The sequence below is a fragment of the Arachis stenosperma genome, chromosome 6, assembly GCF_014773155.1.
Source record: "Arachis stenosperma cultivar V10309 chromosome 6, arast.V10309.gnm1.PFL2, whole genome shotgun sequence".
NCBI classification, from domain to species: Eukaryota; Viridiplantae; Streptophyta; class Magnoliopsida; order Fabales; family Fabaceae; genus Arachis; species Arachis stenosperma.
Genome location: NC_080382.1, coordinates 15,502,619 through 15,520,328, shown reverse-complemented (window position 1 = coordinate 15,520,328; position 17,710 = coordinate 15,502,619). Strand labels below are relative to the sequence as shown.

At 38.1% G+C, this 17,710-nt stretch overlaps 1 protein-coding gene across 4 annotated transcripts; it reads left to right on the top strand.

The window, feature by feature from the left end:
• Positions 1–1,463: 1,463 nt before the first annotated feature.
• Positions 1,464–4,090, top strand: LOC130933126 (vacuolar-sorting protein BRO1-like). Of its 4 annotated transcripts, none has more exons than XR_009067618.1 (3): positions 1,464–2,211; positions 2,292–3,494; positions 3,588–4,090. XR_009067618.1 is itself a non-coding variant. In XM_057862647.1 (3 exons), the coding sequence occupies exons 1-3, from the start codon at positions 1,834–1,836 to the stop codon at positions 2,573–2,575; spliced, it is 582 nt and encodes a 193-aa protein (XP_057718630.1). In that variant the 5' UTR covers positions 1,464–1,833; the 3' UTR covers positions 2,576–4,090. The 4 variants fall into 4 exon arrangements, 3 of the variants coding, with proteins under 3 accessions (XP_057718630.1, XP_057718629.1, XP_057718628.1); XM_057862647.1 differs by having other exon boundaries at positions 2,292–2,465; positions 2,546–4,090; XM_057862646.1 differs by having other exon boundaries at positions 2,292–2,465; positions 2,534–4,090.
• Positions 4,091–17,710: the final 13,620 nt, after the last annotated feature.

Sequence of the window (17,710 nt, the reverse complement as noted above, 5' to 3'; positions counted from 1 at the left end):
TTTTTTCTTCCAACATAACAAAAGGTGGTAACATAACTAAGACAACAACTTTCACATTAATTCTTAGAAGCATCATTTCTTGAAAGACTGGTTCAACCCTCGTGTTGGAATGAATTTGAACATGTTGGAATGAATTTGAACAACTTAGATACTGTGCCACTGGTTGCAGCTGATATTGTCTCAGCAGTAACACTCCCCGAATTCTTGGTCCTAATTACTGTCTCCTTTGGACGTCTAAAAGAAAGCTGAGCTTGGCCCTAAATACTGTTTATTCCAAGCTCATCTTTCTTTTAGACGTCCAAAGGAGACAGTAATTAAGGCGAAAAATTCGGGAAGTGTTAGTGCTGAGACAATATCAGCTGCAACTAGTGGCACAGTATCTAAGTTGTTCAAATTCATTCCAACACGAGGGTTGAACCAGTCTTTAAAGAAATGATGCTTTTAAGAATTAATGTGAATAACAATACTGTTTATTCCAAGCTCAGCTTTCTTTTAGACGTCCAAAGGAGACAGTAATTAGGGCCAAGAATTCGGAGAGTGTTAGTGCTGAGATAATATCAGCTGCAACCAGTGCCACAGTATCTAAGTTGTTCAAATTCATTCCAACACGAGGGTTGAACCAGTCTTTCAAAAAATGATGCTTCTAAGAATTAGTGTGAAAGTTGTTGTCTTAGTTATGTTACCACCTTTTGTTATGTTGGAGGAAGAAGACGTTATGTTGTTTAGAATGGTCGAGGGTTGAACCAGTCTTTCAAGAAATGATGCTTCTAAGAATTAATGTGAAAGTTGTTGTCTTAGTTATGTTACGACCTTTTGTTATGTTGGAGGAAGAAGACGTTATGTTGTTTAGAATGGTTTCGTTTAGTTTATGTTAAAGATAATAAACTTTCTTTTGATTTGATTTGGTTTGTGTTGCTATTGAAGCCAAATATTTGTGTGGTTAACATGTTTGGGTTCTCAGATTTATGTTACCATTTTGATAAATGAATAGATCAATGTCAATGTGTTTTTAAGGTTTACGTTGAAGTAAATATAACTTCTTTTAATATCACGAATTATAGGTCAAATAGATCCCCTAAAATATTATTATAAGACAAATAGGTCCCCCACATGAAAACGACGCCGTTTGTATTCTCTGTCTAAATGGGGACGAATTTGTCCTTCCCAAAACGACGTCGTTTTGCCCCTAGTTCCAATACGACGTCGTTTTGTCCAGCGTGGATGGGGACTAAAATGTCCTAAAGGTGACATGTCACAGTTAACCTGACACGTCACCACATTAACCGGATCAAACAGTTTTGGGGACGTATTGGGAGATATCTGAGAATCTCAGGGTCGAAATCTTAGTTAAATTTTGTGGGAGACAAAACTGTTGGATGATAAATTTCTTGGGGACCTATTTGGGTATTACTCAGAATTAAAATTTCACAAATAGTTAAGAAGGGGGGGGGGGGTTTGCAATTCCAATTCCAATTCTCTGATTCCTAATCGCATCATTCAACGCCGCCATGAGCAACAATGATCGGGAGTTGTTGAACCCGGAAACGGTGCTGTCAATCCCACTGAAGAAGACTGATCCGGTAGAGTTGTACCTGCCGTTACGTAAGTTGGTAGCCTCAAAATACTCGGAGAGCGATGCAGAAAAAGTTGAAAGCGTTCTGGAAACCCTAAACAAATGCCGCAGGGACATGGTGGAGCGTAGAAGGGACCTCTCCCTTCCCATGCAACGTGACTGCCTCATCCACTACTTCCAATGTCTTTGCATGGTTGAGCCACTCTTCACCTCTCTCTCCTCCGACGCCGACGCCGACCCCATCATCTTTGTCTGGTACGATGCCCTTCAACCCTGAGCATCAGGATGGGGAACTATGCTCACAGCGCAACGGCATCCAATTGGAGAAGGCCGCTGTTCTCTTCAACCTTGGAGCCATCTGCAGCCAGATTGCTGCCTCTTGTGACCGTACCACCGCCCTTGGCCGTCACCTTGCAATGGAATCCTTCAAAGTTGCCGCCAATTTCTTCTTCCAACTCTGGAATGTTTTTGCCAAGGACGTGGTCTCCGCCACCCTCGATTTGACTCTCCTCTTCGCGGAATTTCTGCACCACCTCTTCTCCGCTCAGGCTTCCGAGCTCGAATTACAGCAACAACTCAACAACAACGACAACAGTTACGCTCTCCAACAACACCGATATGCCCCATCGTTTGTATCGGTCAGTCTTCACTCTTGATTGATTTTACATTTATTTTTCATTCTAGTGATGATGATTTGATGATGATGATGATGATGTAGGTTTGTGAGCTTTATGTTAAAGCATATGTACTGATACTTGATGTTTCGAGTGCGGCTGCGCTGAAACATGTCTACTGTTTTGACCAAGACCAAACCTGGATAACTCATCTTCTGGCGAAGAGGACATTCTTTGAGGCTGAGGCGGCGGCTTGTCTGAGGCAATCATTCTCTAAGGTATACTCATCGATCAAATCTTGTGCTCTTGATCATGATGCAGAATGTGTCACTGAGATATTAGTTAGAGGGATTTGCAGGAAACCCAACCTACAACAAATATACGTTGACCTCCTCCTCTCCGAGTACAATCCTTTCAAGATTGTCAAGGATGGAATTATGGAAAGCTGGTGGCTTACCCATGGGACATGCCTCCTCCTTATCCAACAAATTCAGCAATCCTCTCATCTTCGTTGTCGTCGTGGTCAGATATTCTTTCATTCCTTCCTTTGAAGAAGAGTGAGCCCTTGAATCTCTATGAGTCCCTGCGCAATTACTTTATCCTCAAATACTCTGAGAGCGTGGCAAAGAGAGTAGAAGGCCTTCTCCAAATGCTACACAAATTGCGCAATCAGATGCTGCGTGATGACCTTTCTCTACCCTTTCGCCGTGACTGCCTCATCCATTATTTCAAATGCCTTTGCATGATTGAGCCTTTCTTCCCTTTGAATATCTTACCCAACCCACCTATCTTTGTTTGGTACAATGCCATCAGCCCACAACAGGACTCTTCTCAGCATAACATCCATTTGGAGAAGGCCTCTGTTCTCTTCAACCTGGTAGCCCTCTGCACCCGCATTGCTCTCTCCTGCGATCTCACCACCATCCAAAGCATTTGCCTTGCCATGGACGCCTTAAATGATGTTTCAAATTGGTTCTCTCTACTGAGGATTGAGTCTAAGAAGGCATCTGGCACGACTGACTTGTCAGAAAAATACAACATTATGATAGGAAATAAGATATCCGACTTGAAATTTGTTTTAGGGTATTGTAAGTCTCACTCCCTGCTTCAAGAGGTATGTCAACCACCATGCTTGGACCTTCTCTCTAAGAGGGATTTGCAGGAAACCTAACCTACAACAAATATACGTTGACCTCGTCCTCTCCGAGTACAATCCTTTCAAGATTGTCAAGGATGGAAAGCTAGTGGCTTACCCATGGGACATGCCTCCTCCTTATCCAACAAATTCGGCAATCCTCTCATCTTCTGTATAATCATCCACCCTTTCTGTTGATCTTTGCTTAGTACAATTGATTGATGTCAATCTTTATTTGTTAAATTGTTTGATTGAGATGATGCAGGCTTCAGTTTATGTTCCGTCGACATTTGGGCTTTTAGCTGAGAATCTTGTTCAATCCTGGACACCTCAATATCTTGAGTGGAGGATGAAAACCTGCCATGTTGAAACGCGTCCCAGTAATGTCACTGAACAATTTGTTTTAGGGTATTGTAAGTCTCACTCCCTGCTTCAAGAGGTATGTCAACTACCATGCTTGGACCTTCTCTCTGAGGTTAGCCCTGTCAAGATTAAGGATGGGAATTTTGTGGCCAATGCAAACCTTAGAGGCACTAAATTTCGCATTGGAGAACATGAGCTTGCAGCCAGAGTTGCAGGAGACACCAGAGTAACATTACCTTAGAGAAAAACTAAACAAGCTTTAGAATTAACTTGTTTTCTTTTTTAAATTAAATTGGATGTTGGAACTTTGTTTGTTGATGCTAGAACTCTTCTTGTGAAATATTATCCTCGTGATTTTGTTTGTTGATGTATATGTATTGTTGCATATTGGTAAATTGAACTTATTCAGTGTTTCTAATCTCCATCAAGGCCTAATCATTTTAAACAAACAAATAATATCATTTCATTTAGAATCATTCTTATTTTTTGGTGAATAAATTGTTAGAATGGAAATCGATTACTAGAATGAAATACTAACGTATACAATTAAACTAACTGATGAGTTAGGATCAGTTATCTATAAACATATCTAACATTAAAAGAAAATTTAATTGTGGAGGAAGGTGCAATGTCATTGTAGTAGAAACTGTGGAGGATGAATGGATGATTTACCGTGCTAAGGAACACCATCAGTAAGATCAACAGAGGATAACAAAATAATCTCTACCAAGGTTTAATTATCTCTTATATTGAGCAAATCGTTTGAGTTAACCCTCAATGAAGTATGTCGAATATTTATGGCTCATAAATTTAGTTGCAACACAGTTGACATGGCTTTTCAGAAATGAAGATAAATAATATAGGTAAAAAACAAAAGAGAGGGTCATCTTTCTCTGCTTCCAATAATTGCCCTTTTCCTCTTCAAACACTTTCCCTCTCTTGCAAGCATGTCATTGTTATCATTTATATTGTCCATATAAGTGAGAGAGAGTATGAAGCTACTAAATTTGCTAGTTGCTAGGAGAGGCTTTAGTTATTATTCATGAATTCCATTACTTCCAAATATTCAATATGGATAACAACCTGCAAGAGTACAAACGATATCACAACTCTCATAATTGTTTATTGTTTATAATTATAGAATCAGAAAGAAATGTAATTTTTACTCTTTAAGAAGGCAAAAAAAAATTTGATGTGCAGCCAAAATGTGTATTTTTAAAAGTATTGTCATTTTTGTAATTATTAAAAGTATAGAGATTAGTTTACAAAAACAAAAAACAGAAAGAACGTTTTGTAATTTTATAAAAATCTCACAACGTAATTTTAGTTATTTTTATTTTTAAATTTTTTGAAATTCAAACATCGCATGGTGCAATTTTATTTTGTATATATATATATATAAATAAAGAAATCGCAGAATGCATTTGACCAAGCCAACAAATGGTTTGGTCCGATTTAACCCCATGATATCGCTTGGTGCGATTTTTGCTTTCTCTACCAACTGCCTGTATAGTTATGTTACGCCTCCTTTGTTATATAGGTGCATTTTACCCATGCTTTGTCTATATTGAAATTACTTCTTCTTGTAAGAACTCAATTTTAGTTTGTGAATATTTTTATAGCAAATAATTTTTACATAATACTAAAATTGCCATTGACTATCTCACAATGTTCTTTACTTAAGTCACAACTTTAGAAACTCCACCGTTTGATTTAAAAATGAGTAAAGTATTGTTTTTGTCTCTAATATTTGGGGTAAGTCTTATTTGTGTCTCTTAAATCGTCCTATTTGTATCCTTAACGTTTATAAAAGTGATTCAATGTTATCCTACTATTAATTATACTAACAAATCAGATTATATTTTTCAATTATTCTCACTTGGATGTATTCATTCTCAATTAGGTCTCACTTGGATGTGTTCGATTTTAATATTATACCCACTATTTGTGTTTAGATTCAATTATGTCCCTAGAAAAGTGAATTATGTAAATGTTGTATGAATTAGTTTCAACATTTGATGAGTTATTTTTTGGAGTAGATCATTGATTCTATCCCAGATATTTGTATTCTAACTTCAAGAAGAGATTTTTAAAACTCAAACTAAAGCGCTCTAATTAACGGTAGAATAACATTGAATCACTTTTACAAACGTTAGGGATACAAATAGGACGATTTAAACGTTAGAGATACAAATAGGAATTACCCCAAAAGTTGAGGACAAAAACAATACTTTACTCTTTAGAAAAAACATTTCTACTCCATATAAAATTGAAGACCTGCAAAATATACATCTTTAGAACTTTACACAACTCTACAAAGACCAAAGTACAAACCAAGAGTTACCAAAATACCGTTACTCTTGCCATGTTTCAACTCCTAACTATTAATAAATGGCAACTATTCCCATGAAGATGTCAAAAATATCTTCTTATGATGATCCTTATTTAAAAAGTGTAATTTATTTGTTTAGTAACACTTTGAATAAAGGTAACACTTTTACTTCAAATAAAAATCAAGTCCTACAATCTATCATCCAATGGTCAAAATGAAATATCTTCACATGATGACAATCATAAAATCTTCATTGGGGTAGCCACCTTAATAAATAACCATTGTCCTTGCAAAAGCAACCATGTAATGTCACTCAGCAGTGATAGTTCTTGTATCTTGATTTATAAAATGAAAAACCTTAGGACTCTGACTTTCTGAATGCTCAAGACAAAGTTTGATGGCAAAGTATTTGATAGAACTCTTCAAAAGAGCTCCATTAGATGGAGTTGTCTAAATTATTTTATAAAAAAGTCCATAACTCATTATGGTATTACTTATGAGCAACATTATTTATTATATTCGGACAAATAGAATTTTGTGGAAAAAAAAAATGAAGTATAAAACAAAAAATAAAAGTCGCTTCTGGTCCTACTTTTAACATCACTGTAATATGTCATGCTTAATATCATATATGTTACTTATTGTTTTCGTTTATCATGCATAACTAATTTTTGGTTTGAATTATAATTTCATATATGTTCTTTGTATAGTTGTGTCATTTTCATTTAGATGAAGGAGAATCTGAAAAATTGGTGGAACGCTTTTGCTATCTCTTTTCAAAATCGAAATTTCAAGGAAGCCACAGATTCGATTCACAGATTGACTTACTATAGTCATATAAACATAAAATTGTGAAAAAACTTTAGAAAAGGTTGACATCATTCTTTTTGCTTGATTCCTTTACGTTACACTTGGTAGGAATGAAAGTAAGAAATTTATAAATAAGAATTCAAACTTAATCTGAAGAGAGAAATTAATGCTTATTGAAATTTATTAGACAAAAAAAAAAATATGACACTTAGTTTACTATTTTTTCTCAATTATTATTTTTTTTTTTGTGAAATAATTGTAAAAGCTATTTGGATCCTGTCTTTTTTTTTCTTTTCTTGAATATCTTGGTGAATAAATGCATTAATTATCTTTGTATGGTCAACCAATGAAATGCAATTATAATGATTTGTATTTAAACTCAACTCTTTTCAAGTTTTTTTTTCTATTTGAGACCTCATTCATTTTGTATCAAATATTAATATTGGCATTTTATACATATAAAATGGATTGGTTATATTAGTTTGTAAAATAAGATGAATTTAGTGTAGAATATTAAATTTTACGATTTTTTGTTATAAAAAGGGGCATTTATAATTTTCAACCTCTTATGAATATTATACAAAAAATCACTCAATGCATTCTATATTTTAAAAAGATTAAATAGCGTGTAGTAAGAAATTGTCTTAAATTTTTTAAAAAGATTTTATTGTTATTTTGCTATTTTAATTAATATACTTTTATATATAAACATTGATATTTATTAAATTTGTAAATTTTTTATATGAAAGTTGTGAAGCATTTTAGGTAATTGCTTTGTAAGAAAGTATAATTTAAATTTAAATAATAATATTTGTTAAAATATATACTCTTTTCTTTAAAATATCAAGTAAGTATGTATTATCTATCTTAAATTAGAAGTTACTAAAAAAAATTATTAAGTAATCAGATTGAATATTAATATAACAAAAAAAATAACTAAATAGTATATTTATATATTAAGTAAATTAATTTTTCTTACAAATATGTAATAATCTTTTTGTGGCTAATTTTTTTATATGAAAATTATTGTTGTATTATTCTCAGTTATGGAGGAGTAATGTATTTTAATTTAATATGGAGATAGTTATAAATTGAAAGGTCTGATTTGTTAATTTAAAAATAAAAAAATTAAAATTTACAAATCGAAAGATAAGTTTTGCATTTTAAATATTTTAAAAAATTCAATTTACAAATCCAACCTTTTGATTCGTGATCTCTATATGAAGAAGACATACAAAATTTATATGTTATTAAAAAACACTATTATAAATCTAATATCAAAATTAAAAATTTCTCTTTTTGTAAGTAAATAATTTATAAATATAATAAAGTAGATAATGTACATGACTCACACGAAGCGCGAATTTTATATTAATTCATTTAAAAGTAAATGGAAGCGGACGGGGACAGGGATATGGAAACACAATAATCTCCGCCCAAATATAGCGACAAGTGCCCACAATTCAAGGCCAAAATCGACAGGAGTGTGACGATTATCATCCACTTCGTCTATAAAATTAGGAGAAAGACCTTAAGAGAGAAGTTCATCCAAAACTCTAACGAGAAAGATGAGTTGAAATCACAGCCGAAATAGAAATGCTTCAAACGAGAGAGCCCTAGAATAATTTCGCGCTTAAAATGAGAGAGAGAATTAAGGTGTAGCATTATAAACTAAAACATAATAAAAAGAGGGAAAATGGATAATGGATTACAATTTTGAATTTAATAATAATTTGAATGAAGAATAGAAATCTAAAATACAATTTTGTCACTCTCCCTAATAATTTATAAAACTATCATATCAAAACTTATAAAATTATTAACGTATATTTAATTTTAGAAAAAAGAATAGGTAGGTATCTGACTTTTTTAATTTTTAACAAATACATCCCTAAAAAAATTTAAATACAAAAAAATCTTTAAGAGGACAATTTAATCCTTCCGTCTATTTACTTCTCATACACCAAACAGAATTGGCTGACGTAGTTAAAACGGTGTCCATGTGTCCGTTACGGTGCCACATTGGAAGAGAAATAAAGTTCGAAGGACAAATAAGTCCTTAACGTTGTTTTGCAAATAAAGTTCAAATGACAAATAGGTCCTTGAGAATTTAGGTGTCCATGTGTCCGTTACGGTGCCACATTGGAAGAGAAATAAAGTTCGAAGGACAAATAAGTCCTTAACGTTGTTTTGCAAATAAAGTTCAAAGGACAAATAGGTCCTTGAGAATTTAGTTCATTAGTTAGCATCAGTTCATTTATGCATCAAGTTAGCATTAGTTCACTTGTACATCATTCATGTATTAAGTTAGGATTAGTGCATTTATGTTAGAACTAGTATTTTAAAATTATAGTTCACTTTGTTCTAACCGTATAAATTATGTATGACACAAAAGATTTATACAATCAAACAACTTTTAAAAAAAAGTCGTAAGTTGACAAAAGTCCTCAAGAAGACCAAGATATCTGTAGATAAAAAATTAAATGATAAGATTTTTAGTTATTATTTTTATATGAAAAAGTCTAATTTTTTATTAAATTAATTTTAACATTCATTATCTAAAATTTAAAATAATTTAACGTATATACTTTTACATTTAAAATATTTTAATTGTAAAAAAATATCGGATGACATATTTTGATTTGTCAAATTACTAATATAAAATATAAATTATATATAGAGTAAAAATAGTATAAAATATAAATTATATATAGAGTAAAAATAGTAGAGAGAAATAGAAAAATGGAGAGAGGTAGATGAACGAATTTAGGAAGGGAGTTTATTAATTTTGAAAAAAAATTCTCTCTCAATTTTAATAAGAATGTCATGTGACACATTTAATTATTAAATTAGATAGTAATATATGATACATAATATAAGTATATTTCAATTAGATAGTAATATATGATACATATAGAAGCATAATGAACTAAATTCTCAATGACCTATTCATCCTTCGAACTTTATTTGCAAAATGACGTCAAGAACTTATTTGTCCTTCGAACTTTATTCTCCTTCCAGCGTGACACCGTAACGGACACTTGGACACCGTTTCAACCACGTCAGCCAGTTCCGTTTGGTGTATGAGAGGCAAATAGACGGAAGGATTAAATTGTCCTCTGTTTGTTAAAGTAAGAAACTTTTTTGTATTTAAATTTTGTGAGAGATATATTTATAAAAAATTAAAAAAGTCAAGGATCTATCTGTCCTTTCCCCTTAATTTTATTAATCATAAAAAACATTTTTAAAAATTTTTAATTTATTAATTTAATTTTAATAAAAAATATAAAAATAATTGTTAACGAAAACTGTGATAAAATTATAATTTAACAATTAAAAAATTATTAAAATATATCTTAGAAAAAAATAATTTAATCATTAAAAATTTTTGGAAGGATATTTTGATAAAAATACAATTTAATCAATAGAAAAAAATTTGTTAAAGAGTATTTTGGTAAACAAAATTTAATCACAAAATTTTTGTTAAAGAATATTTTTGTAAAAAATAATTTATTTTTTTCTTGAAAAATATGTAAAGTTAATATTAATGAACACAAAATTTAAAATAGATTAAAGAAGAGAATTTTTAAAAATTATGAATGTATATTTTATAAATAAAAGAGAAAAGTATCATTTTAAAAAGAGAAGTGAAATTTAATAATAACTTGAATGAACAATAGAAAACTAAAATACAACTTTCCCACTCTCTCCCTTTAATTTGCTTTGCACCGTTTTTATATCAAAATTTATAAAATGCATAAAATCACACCATAGGATTGATATTATCAGTTATATTAGAAAAAAGATCTCACTTGTGAAAGAAGGGGAAGCCTGACAGGCTGACAGTGCCAAAAGAAAAAATCAAAATGCACTAAATATGAATGTATTATCACCAGTAACTAGCTAAAAATAACTAACATTAGAAGAGACTATATAATCATAATTGAGTAATGACACCTAACATACTATCATGTTATAATAAAATTGATCTAAAATAGCATACAGAAGAGACACCTATAGAAGAGAATGAAGTGCAAATTTTAATGGATACTGAGCATTAAGTAGATTAAGAGAATCACATTAGAACATTCAACATTCAAAACAAATTAAATTGCCATATAGGATCAACACGATTATTCTAAATTTTCGTACTTACAACACTCAAAACTCAATCTAATATTTAGTCCTTTCAACCAAGTGAATCATTAGGTCAAAGATATGTTAGGTACAATAACACAATATACTTCAACTCATCTCTGATCACATGACAACTACAATAGCAATTTCCCAGACCTCAATGAACAGCATAGCACAACGCATGAGTTGTTTAATTTAGTATTTCCATTATAGAATTAAATAGACACACCAGAGTACAACTCCAACACAGTTATAAACATTAGACGTCATAACTTCACCAAGAATTACTCTTTCCTTCGATCTCATGCAAATCACACAACAGCTCTATTTGAGCACCAAGGCTAGCACAACAGTCTTACTAAATCATGATTCTTAAAGTCTTGACGCAATCTTACCAACCATTAAACATCCTGCAATTCGAGGTTCTAATGCCTGCCACCTCTCTTCAGTGGATGAGAGTGAATATGTTGTCTATGCTACATCAAGAAAGCAATGCTGACTCCAGGGAAAAGGCAATAGCCAAATCTGCAGTTTTAAATCCAACCAATTCGAAATTGGCACCTTCAAGATAAATAAATTATTCAAACTAACATCATGGTATACACATACGATCTCCCTAGACCATTTTAATTGACGGCATGGATTATTGATCAATTTCCAAACTCACGAACACCCTTAAGGTGATCTATCTCACTTGTATGGCAACAATTGATACAACAGCTCCATAAATGGATCATACATGCACACTACATACGAATATCTAGATCCCTATTTTACAAAGATTCTTATCCACAAACAAACATTCTTCAATGTTTTAGGATTTTGCATGGCAGTTTCAACTTAAGTAACAAGTTGACCTTGTAATTATAGAAAATTTGTAAAATCAACCACCTACTATCACTACAACAAAACCTAATTCCAGCGGCCATTTTAGGGAAGCGGTGAATTAGAACCACCGTGGCTGCTGTGCCTAATTTCACCTACCAGCGGTATTAATCAACTGCCTCTGAAGCACAAACCCACAGCAGCCATCATGTTCGCTCCACAGCAGTTTATGAAATTTGCGCCATATCCTGCTTAAACCGCCTAATTCCCCTTTCGTTCACACTTCTCGCTAGCTCCACTACCTACTACTATCCGCCATCCATTACCTCAATTTTTCATGCTTCCAAAACCTAGCTTTGCTCCCAAAACCCCAGTTGCAGCGAAAAAACCCTCTTCGTGCAAAACAAAAATCTGCAAGGAAGCACGGGTTAGCAAAACTATATGCATTTGTTCCTGTCCCTGGTAAGCTAATTGTGTTTTGCTTTGATATTTTCTGATTCAATTTTATGCTTCATCTAGTTATTAATCACTGATAACTCATTATCTTATTCTCTAGTTGTTTCTGCTTCTTGTTAATCACTCTGAACGCACAGATTTCTCTCTTGAAAGCGCAAATTTCTTCATTTTAAGGTTACTCTCTCTTTCTCTATTAGGATTTTCTTCTCTCTCTATTTGAATTACAAACAGTTTTCGATGGAGCATATAGTTTGTTGCGGAGTTTAAGACACAAAAGAAGGGACATTAATGCCAGAATGAGAGAGAGTAAGGTAAGAAATTGGGTAGTAGAGAAGAGACAGAGTGAAGTGGGAAGAGGTAACAATTAGAAGATCCGTTTTTGTGGCAATTTGGCTTCTTCTAACTCTTATTAGTGCTTCATGCTTTTTTAATTTCTACAAATACTAATATAGTATATTGATTCATGTTCTAATTATTCTTGGATAAAAGGTCAGTCTTATAAACTTTTTTTTTATTATAAATAAAGCATGAATCAATACAATGTTGCACAAAACAAATAAGCTGTGATTACATTATCTTTGAAAGGTGATCTTATGCTTATGCTTTTTTGTTCGTATGAGGAGTTCACAAGAGCTGGAGCATGTGGAACTACATGACGAGGAAGAAGACGATAAGCTAAGTTTTGTTTTAACTGTTGAACGGAGAGAATTTTTTGCAAAAGCTGAAGCAAGGAGGAAACAAGGTTAGCAAATTTATCCTCAGCACTCTCATATTAATACAGACTTTTAATATATATCTTCTTATATAGATACTTAAGTAAAGAGATGTAGTGCAATTTATCTGTGTTGATAGGGCAATTCACCCTGATAAACCAACGAGTGTAAAAAATTACACCAATCAGCCAATTGAGACACTGGTTCATGAATCAATCAAGACACATTTATATATAGTTCTGTTACGGCCCGGCCCAGAATTAGCACGGGTCGACCCGATCCAAGCGTTACCCGACCCGGACACGCGCCCTACAACCGACCCGGACACGCGTCCCGTACGGCTCACACACGTGCTGCAGGACAGCGTCCTTGGGAATATGGGCCTGTCACATAAGGGGCCCACTACTGACATATATATAAGGGGAAGATTGGCTCTTCCCCCGAGGTACGTCATTTTCCCTCATCCCATTACTCTGCCCGCCTGCACATTGCTGACTTGAGCGTCGGAGTGTCTTTGCAGGTGGCACCCCCCCTCGTCCGTTCACCAGCACAAGTGCTCGTTAGCTCGGCAGACCCACAATCAGCGCGACCAGGACTAAGACATCCTCACCTATCCACCCTTGCATCTTCTGTCCACCCGACCTGTTCGGAACCCGACGAACGAACATTGGCGCCGTCTGTGGGGACGTCTAAATGGAAGTTGTACTGGGTCCCGGCAACCAAGGCCGGGCTGCCGGAGCGGAGGGGGCAGCCTCCGTCGCCTCGCAAGGGGGGCGGCGAAGATCCCCCCATCGACACACGAGGACACGACCCTTCGGAGGAACGGGCGGCGATAGCGCCATAATAATGCAAGAGCTACGCCACAGAGTCCAGAACCTGGAGCGACAGCTTGCCGACCGGGAGCGGGACAGACGGTCTACCGATCCGAGCTACACCCCGTCTCCCGGGAGCGAGGAGGAAGACTCTCGCCGAAGCCGCCCGCGGACGGAGGCGGAGACCTCGCGGGAGGAGTCACCCATAGTGAGGAGACGAAATGACACGATTATCTACTCCCGCGGCAGACCGACACATCGAGCGACAAGAGGTCGCGAAGACGGAAGAACACAACAACCTGTGATAATGGGCGCCACCCCGTTCCATCGATCTATCCTCGAGGTCCGGCTGCCGAAACACTTCGACAAGCCAACGGACATGAGGTACGACGGAACTCAAGACCCTCTAGAACACCTCACGGCCTTTGAGGCCAGGATGAATCTAGAGGGAGTAGGCGACGAAGTAAGATGCCGCGCCTTCCCGGTGACCCTAGCAGGACTAGCGATCAGATGGTTTAACGGCCTCCCTCAAGGTTCCATCTACAATTTCTCAGACATCAGCCGCGCATTCCTGGCTCAATTTACAACGCGAATAGCAAAGGCCAAGCATCCTATCAACCTTCTCGGGGTAACCCAGAGACAGGGAGAGCCGACCAGGAGGTACTTAGATTGGTTCAACGACGAATGCTTGGAAATCGACGGCTTAACCGACTCGGTGGCCAGTCTCTGCCTGACGAACGGCCTCCTCAACGAGAACTTCCGAAAACACCTTACCACGAAGCCGGTTTGGACAATGCACGAAATCCAAACGGTGGCCAAAGAGTACATAAACGACGAGGAAGTCAGCCGAGTAGTGGCTGCCAATAAGCGGCAGTCCGGTTACGGCCAGGCTCGTCAGTCCGGTGGCGACGGGGAGAGAGCAAAAGAAAAGGCTAGGGAGGAGGCATCAAACAAAGCACCTAGGCCGTTTCCTCGAGTCGGGAAGTTTACTAACTACACTCCGCTCACCCTCCCCATCGTGGAAGTCTATCAACAAATAGCTGAAAAGGGAATTCTTCCGAAGCCCCGACCACTCAAGGACCGCACAGGTGGAAACAAGAACCTTTATTGCGATTACCACAAGGGATATGGCCACCAAACACAGGACTGTTTCGACCTGAAGGATGCATTAGAACAAGCAATAAGGGAAGGAAAGCTAGCAGCGTTCTCCCATCTCATCAGGGAGCCGAGAAGGCGTTATCGTGAGCAAGACGAGGAAGGCAAGACACGCTCGGCCAAGCGGCGACAGGAGCCCGAAGACGGAGACCACGGCCTCACTGTAATAAACGTGGTAACGGCAAAAAACACTGCGCCGAAGTCCCGGTCGGCACACAAGAAAGACGCCAAGGTTCTGGCGATCTCATCTCCGCCGGTGCAGAGTACCAAAAAACCTCCGTCCATTTCTTTTGGCCCAGAAGACCAATGGTTCAGCGACGCCCCGGAAAACCCTCCCATGGTCATAACGGCCAGAGTGGAAACCGGCCTCGTCAAACGGATCCTTATCGACACAGGAGCTGATTCAAACATCATGTTCCGCAATGTGTTCGACGCACTGGGGCTGAAGGATGCCGACCTGACGACTCACCAGCACGGGGTTATCGGGTTAGGCGACCACTTCATCAAACCAGACGGAGTCATTTCCCTACCAATCTCGGTGGGACAGGTGCAAGGCCGAAGATCGGCGATGGCCGAGTTCGTAATCCTCCGAGACTCCACAGCCTACAACATCATCTTGGGAAGAAAAACAATCAATGATTTTGAAGCCATAATCAATACCAAGCTGCTAGTTATGAAGTTTGTCACCGATGATGGATCCATAGGGACCATAAGAGGAGACCTCGAGACGGCGGTCGCTTGTGACAACGCCAGCCTTTCCCTCAGAAAGAAGTCCAAGGAAGCATCTGGCGTATTCCTAGCCGACCTTGACGCCAGAGTTGAGGACAAGCCGAGGCCGGAACCAGAAGGGGACCTGGAAAAATTTAGCATCGGTGACGAAGGGGAAAAGTTCACTTTCGTTAACAAGAACCTCCCACATGAGCGGAAGGAGCCTTTGATTGAAATGATAAGAGCCAACAGGGACTTGTTCGCATGGACACCAGCCGACATGCCGGGCATAGATCCACAGATCATCTCGCATCACCTAGCCGTGAAGCCGGAAGCACGCCCAGTGGCTCAACGGAGGAGAAAAATGTCGGCGGAAAGAGCAGAGGAGGTAGCCAAACAAACGGCCGGCCTCCTAGAAGCAGGCTTCATACGAGAAGTGGACTACTCGACGTGGCTCTCAAATGTGGTACTGGTGAAAAAGCACAATGGCAGGTGGAGAATGTGCGTGAACTACTCTGACCTTAACAAAGCATGCCCCAAAGATTGCTTCCCCCTCCCCAATATAGATGCACTCGTCGACGCTGCGGCGGGGTACCGGTATCTGAGTTTCATGGATGCCTACTCCGGTTACAATCAGATACCGATGCACCGACCAGACGAAGACAAAACGGCGTTCATAACGCCAGGAGGAACTTTCTGCTATAAGGAAATGCCATTCGGCTTGAAAAATGCGGGGGCGACATATCAAAGGCTGATGAACAGGATATTCCACGACCTCATAGGAAAAACGGTTGAAGTCTACGTGGACGACATCCTGGCAAAAACAACACGGCCTGACGACCTCCTAAACGACCTGGCAAGTGTATTTGCGTCCCTCCGTCAACACGGTATGAGGCTGAACCCCCTCAAGTGCGCCTTCGCCATGGAAGCCGGCAAGTTCCTGGGATTCATGATAACCCAGAGAGGGGTAGAAGCTAACCCGGAGAAATGCCAGGCAATACTGCAGATGAAGAGCCCGGGCTGCATCAAGGACGTTCAGAGGTTGGCAGGGCGATTGACATCACTTTCCCGGTTTCTCGGGGCTTCGGCGACAAAGGCCCTGCCATTTTTCAACCTCATGAAGAAAGGGATGGCGTTTGAGTGGACACCCGCATGTGAAGAAGCCTTTCAGCACTTCAAGGAAATCCTGGCGGCACCTCCCGTTCTCGGGAAGCCAAAGGACGGGGAACCACTATACCTATACCTCGCTATAACAAGTGAAGCCCTGGCCGCAGTTCTGGTACGGGAGGACGGAAAAGCTCAACAGCCAGTCTATTTCATAAGCAGGGCCCTGCAAGGGGCAGAATTAAGATATAGCAAGTTGGAAAAGCTAGCCTTGGCACTCCTAACTTCCTCAAGAAGGTTAAAACAATACTTCCAAAGTCACCAAGTGGTCGTCAGAACGGACCAGGGGATCCGGCAAGTTCTCCAAAAACCTGACCTAGCGGGAAGAATGATGACTTGGTCCATCGAACTCTCTCAATATGACATACGGTACGAGCCCCGGCAAGCCATCAAGGCGCAGGCCATGGCGGATTTCTTGGTTGAAGTAACGGGAGATCCAGGCGAAGACATGGGTACACGGTGGAAGCTCCATGTGGACGGAGCCTCCAACCAGACCTTTGGAGGTGCCGGGATCATCCTGGAAAGCCCGATTGGGGTTGTATACGAACAGTCGGTTAGATTCGAATTTCCCATCTCAAACAACCAAGCAGAATACGAAGCCCTCATAGGAGGCTTGACCCTAGCGGCGAAAGTCGGCGCAAGAAGACTGGAAGTGTGCAGCGATTCCCAAGTCGTCACTTCCTAAGTAAACGGCAGCTACCAAGCCAAGGACCCCCTGTTGCAAAAGTACTTGGAAAAGGTTAAAAGCTTGAGCCAAAAGTTCGAAGAGGTCACGGTCCAGCATGTGCCCAGAGAAAGGAACACACGGGCAGACCTCCTATCAAAGTTGGCCAGCACGAAGCCAGGGGAAGGAAACCGGTCTCTCATCCAAGGCATGACAAGGGAACCAGCAATTGCACTACACATAACAACC

Bases quoted from the DNA above. Each gene is read 5' to 3' on its own strand.
- LOC130933126 (XM_057862645.1), top strand. From the start codon at position 1,834: ATGCCCTTCAACCCTGAGCATCAGGATGGGGAACTATGCTCACAGCGC. The intron at 2,212-2,291 runs GTCAGTCTTCAC...ATGATGATGTAG, and splicing joins ATGCCCCATCGTTTGTATCG to GTTTGTGAGCTTTATGTTAA.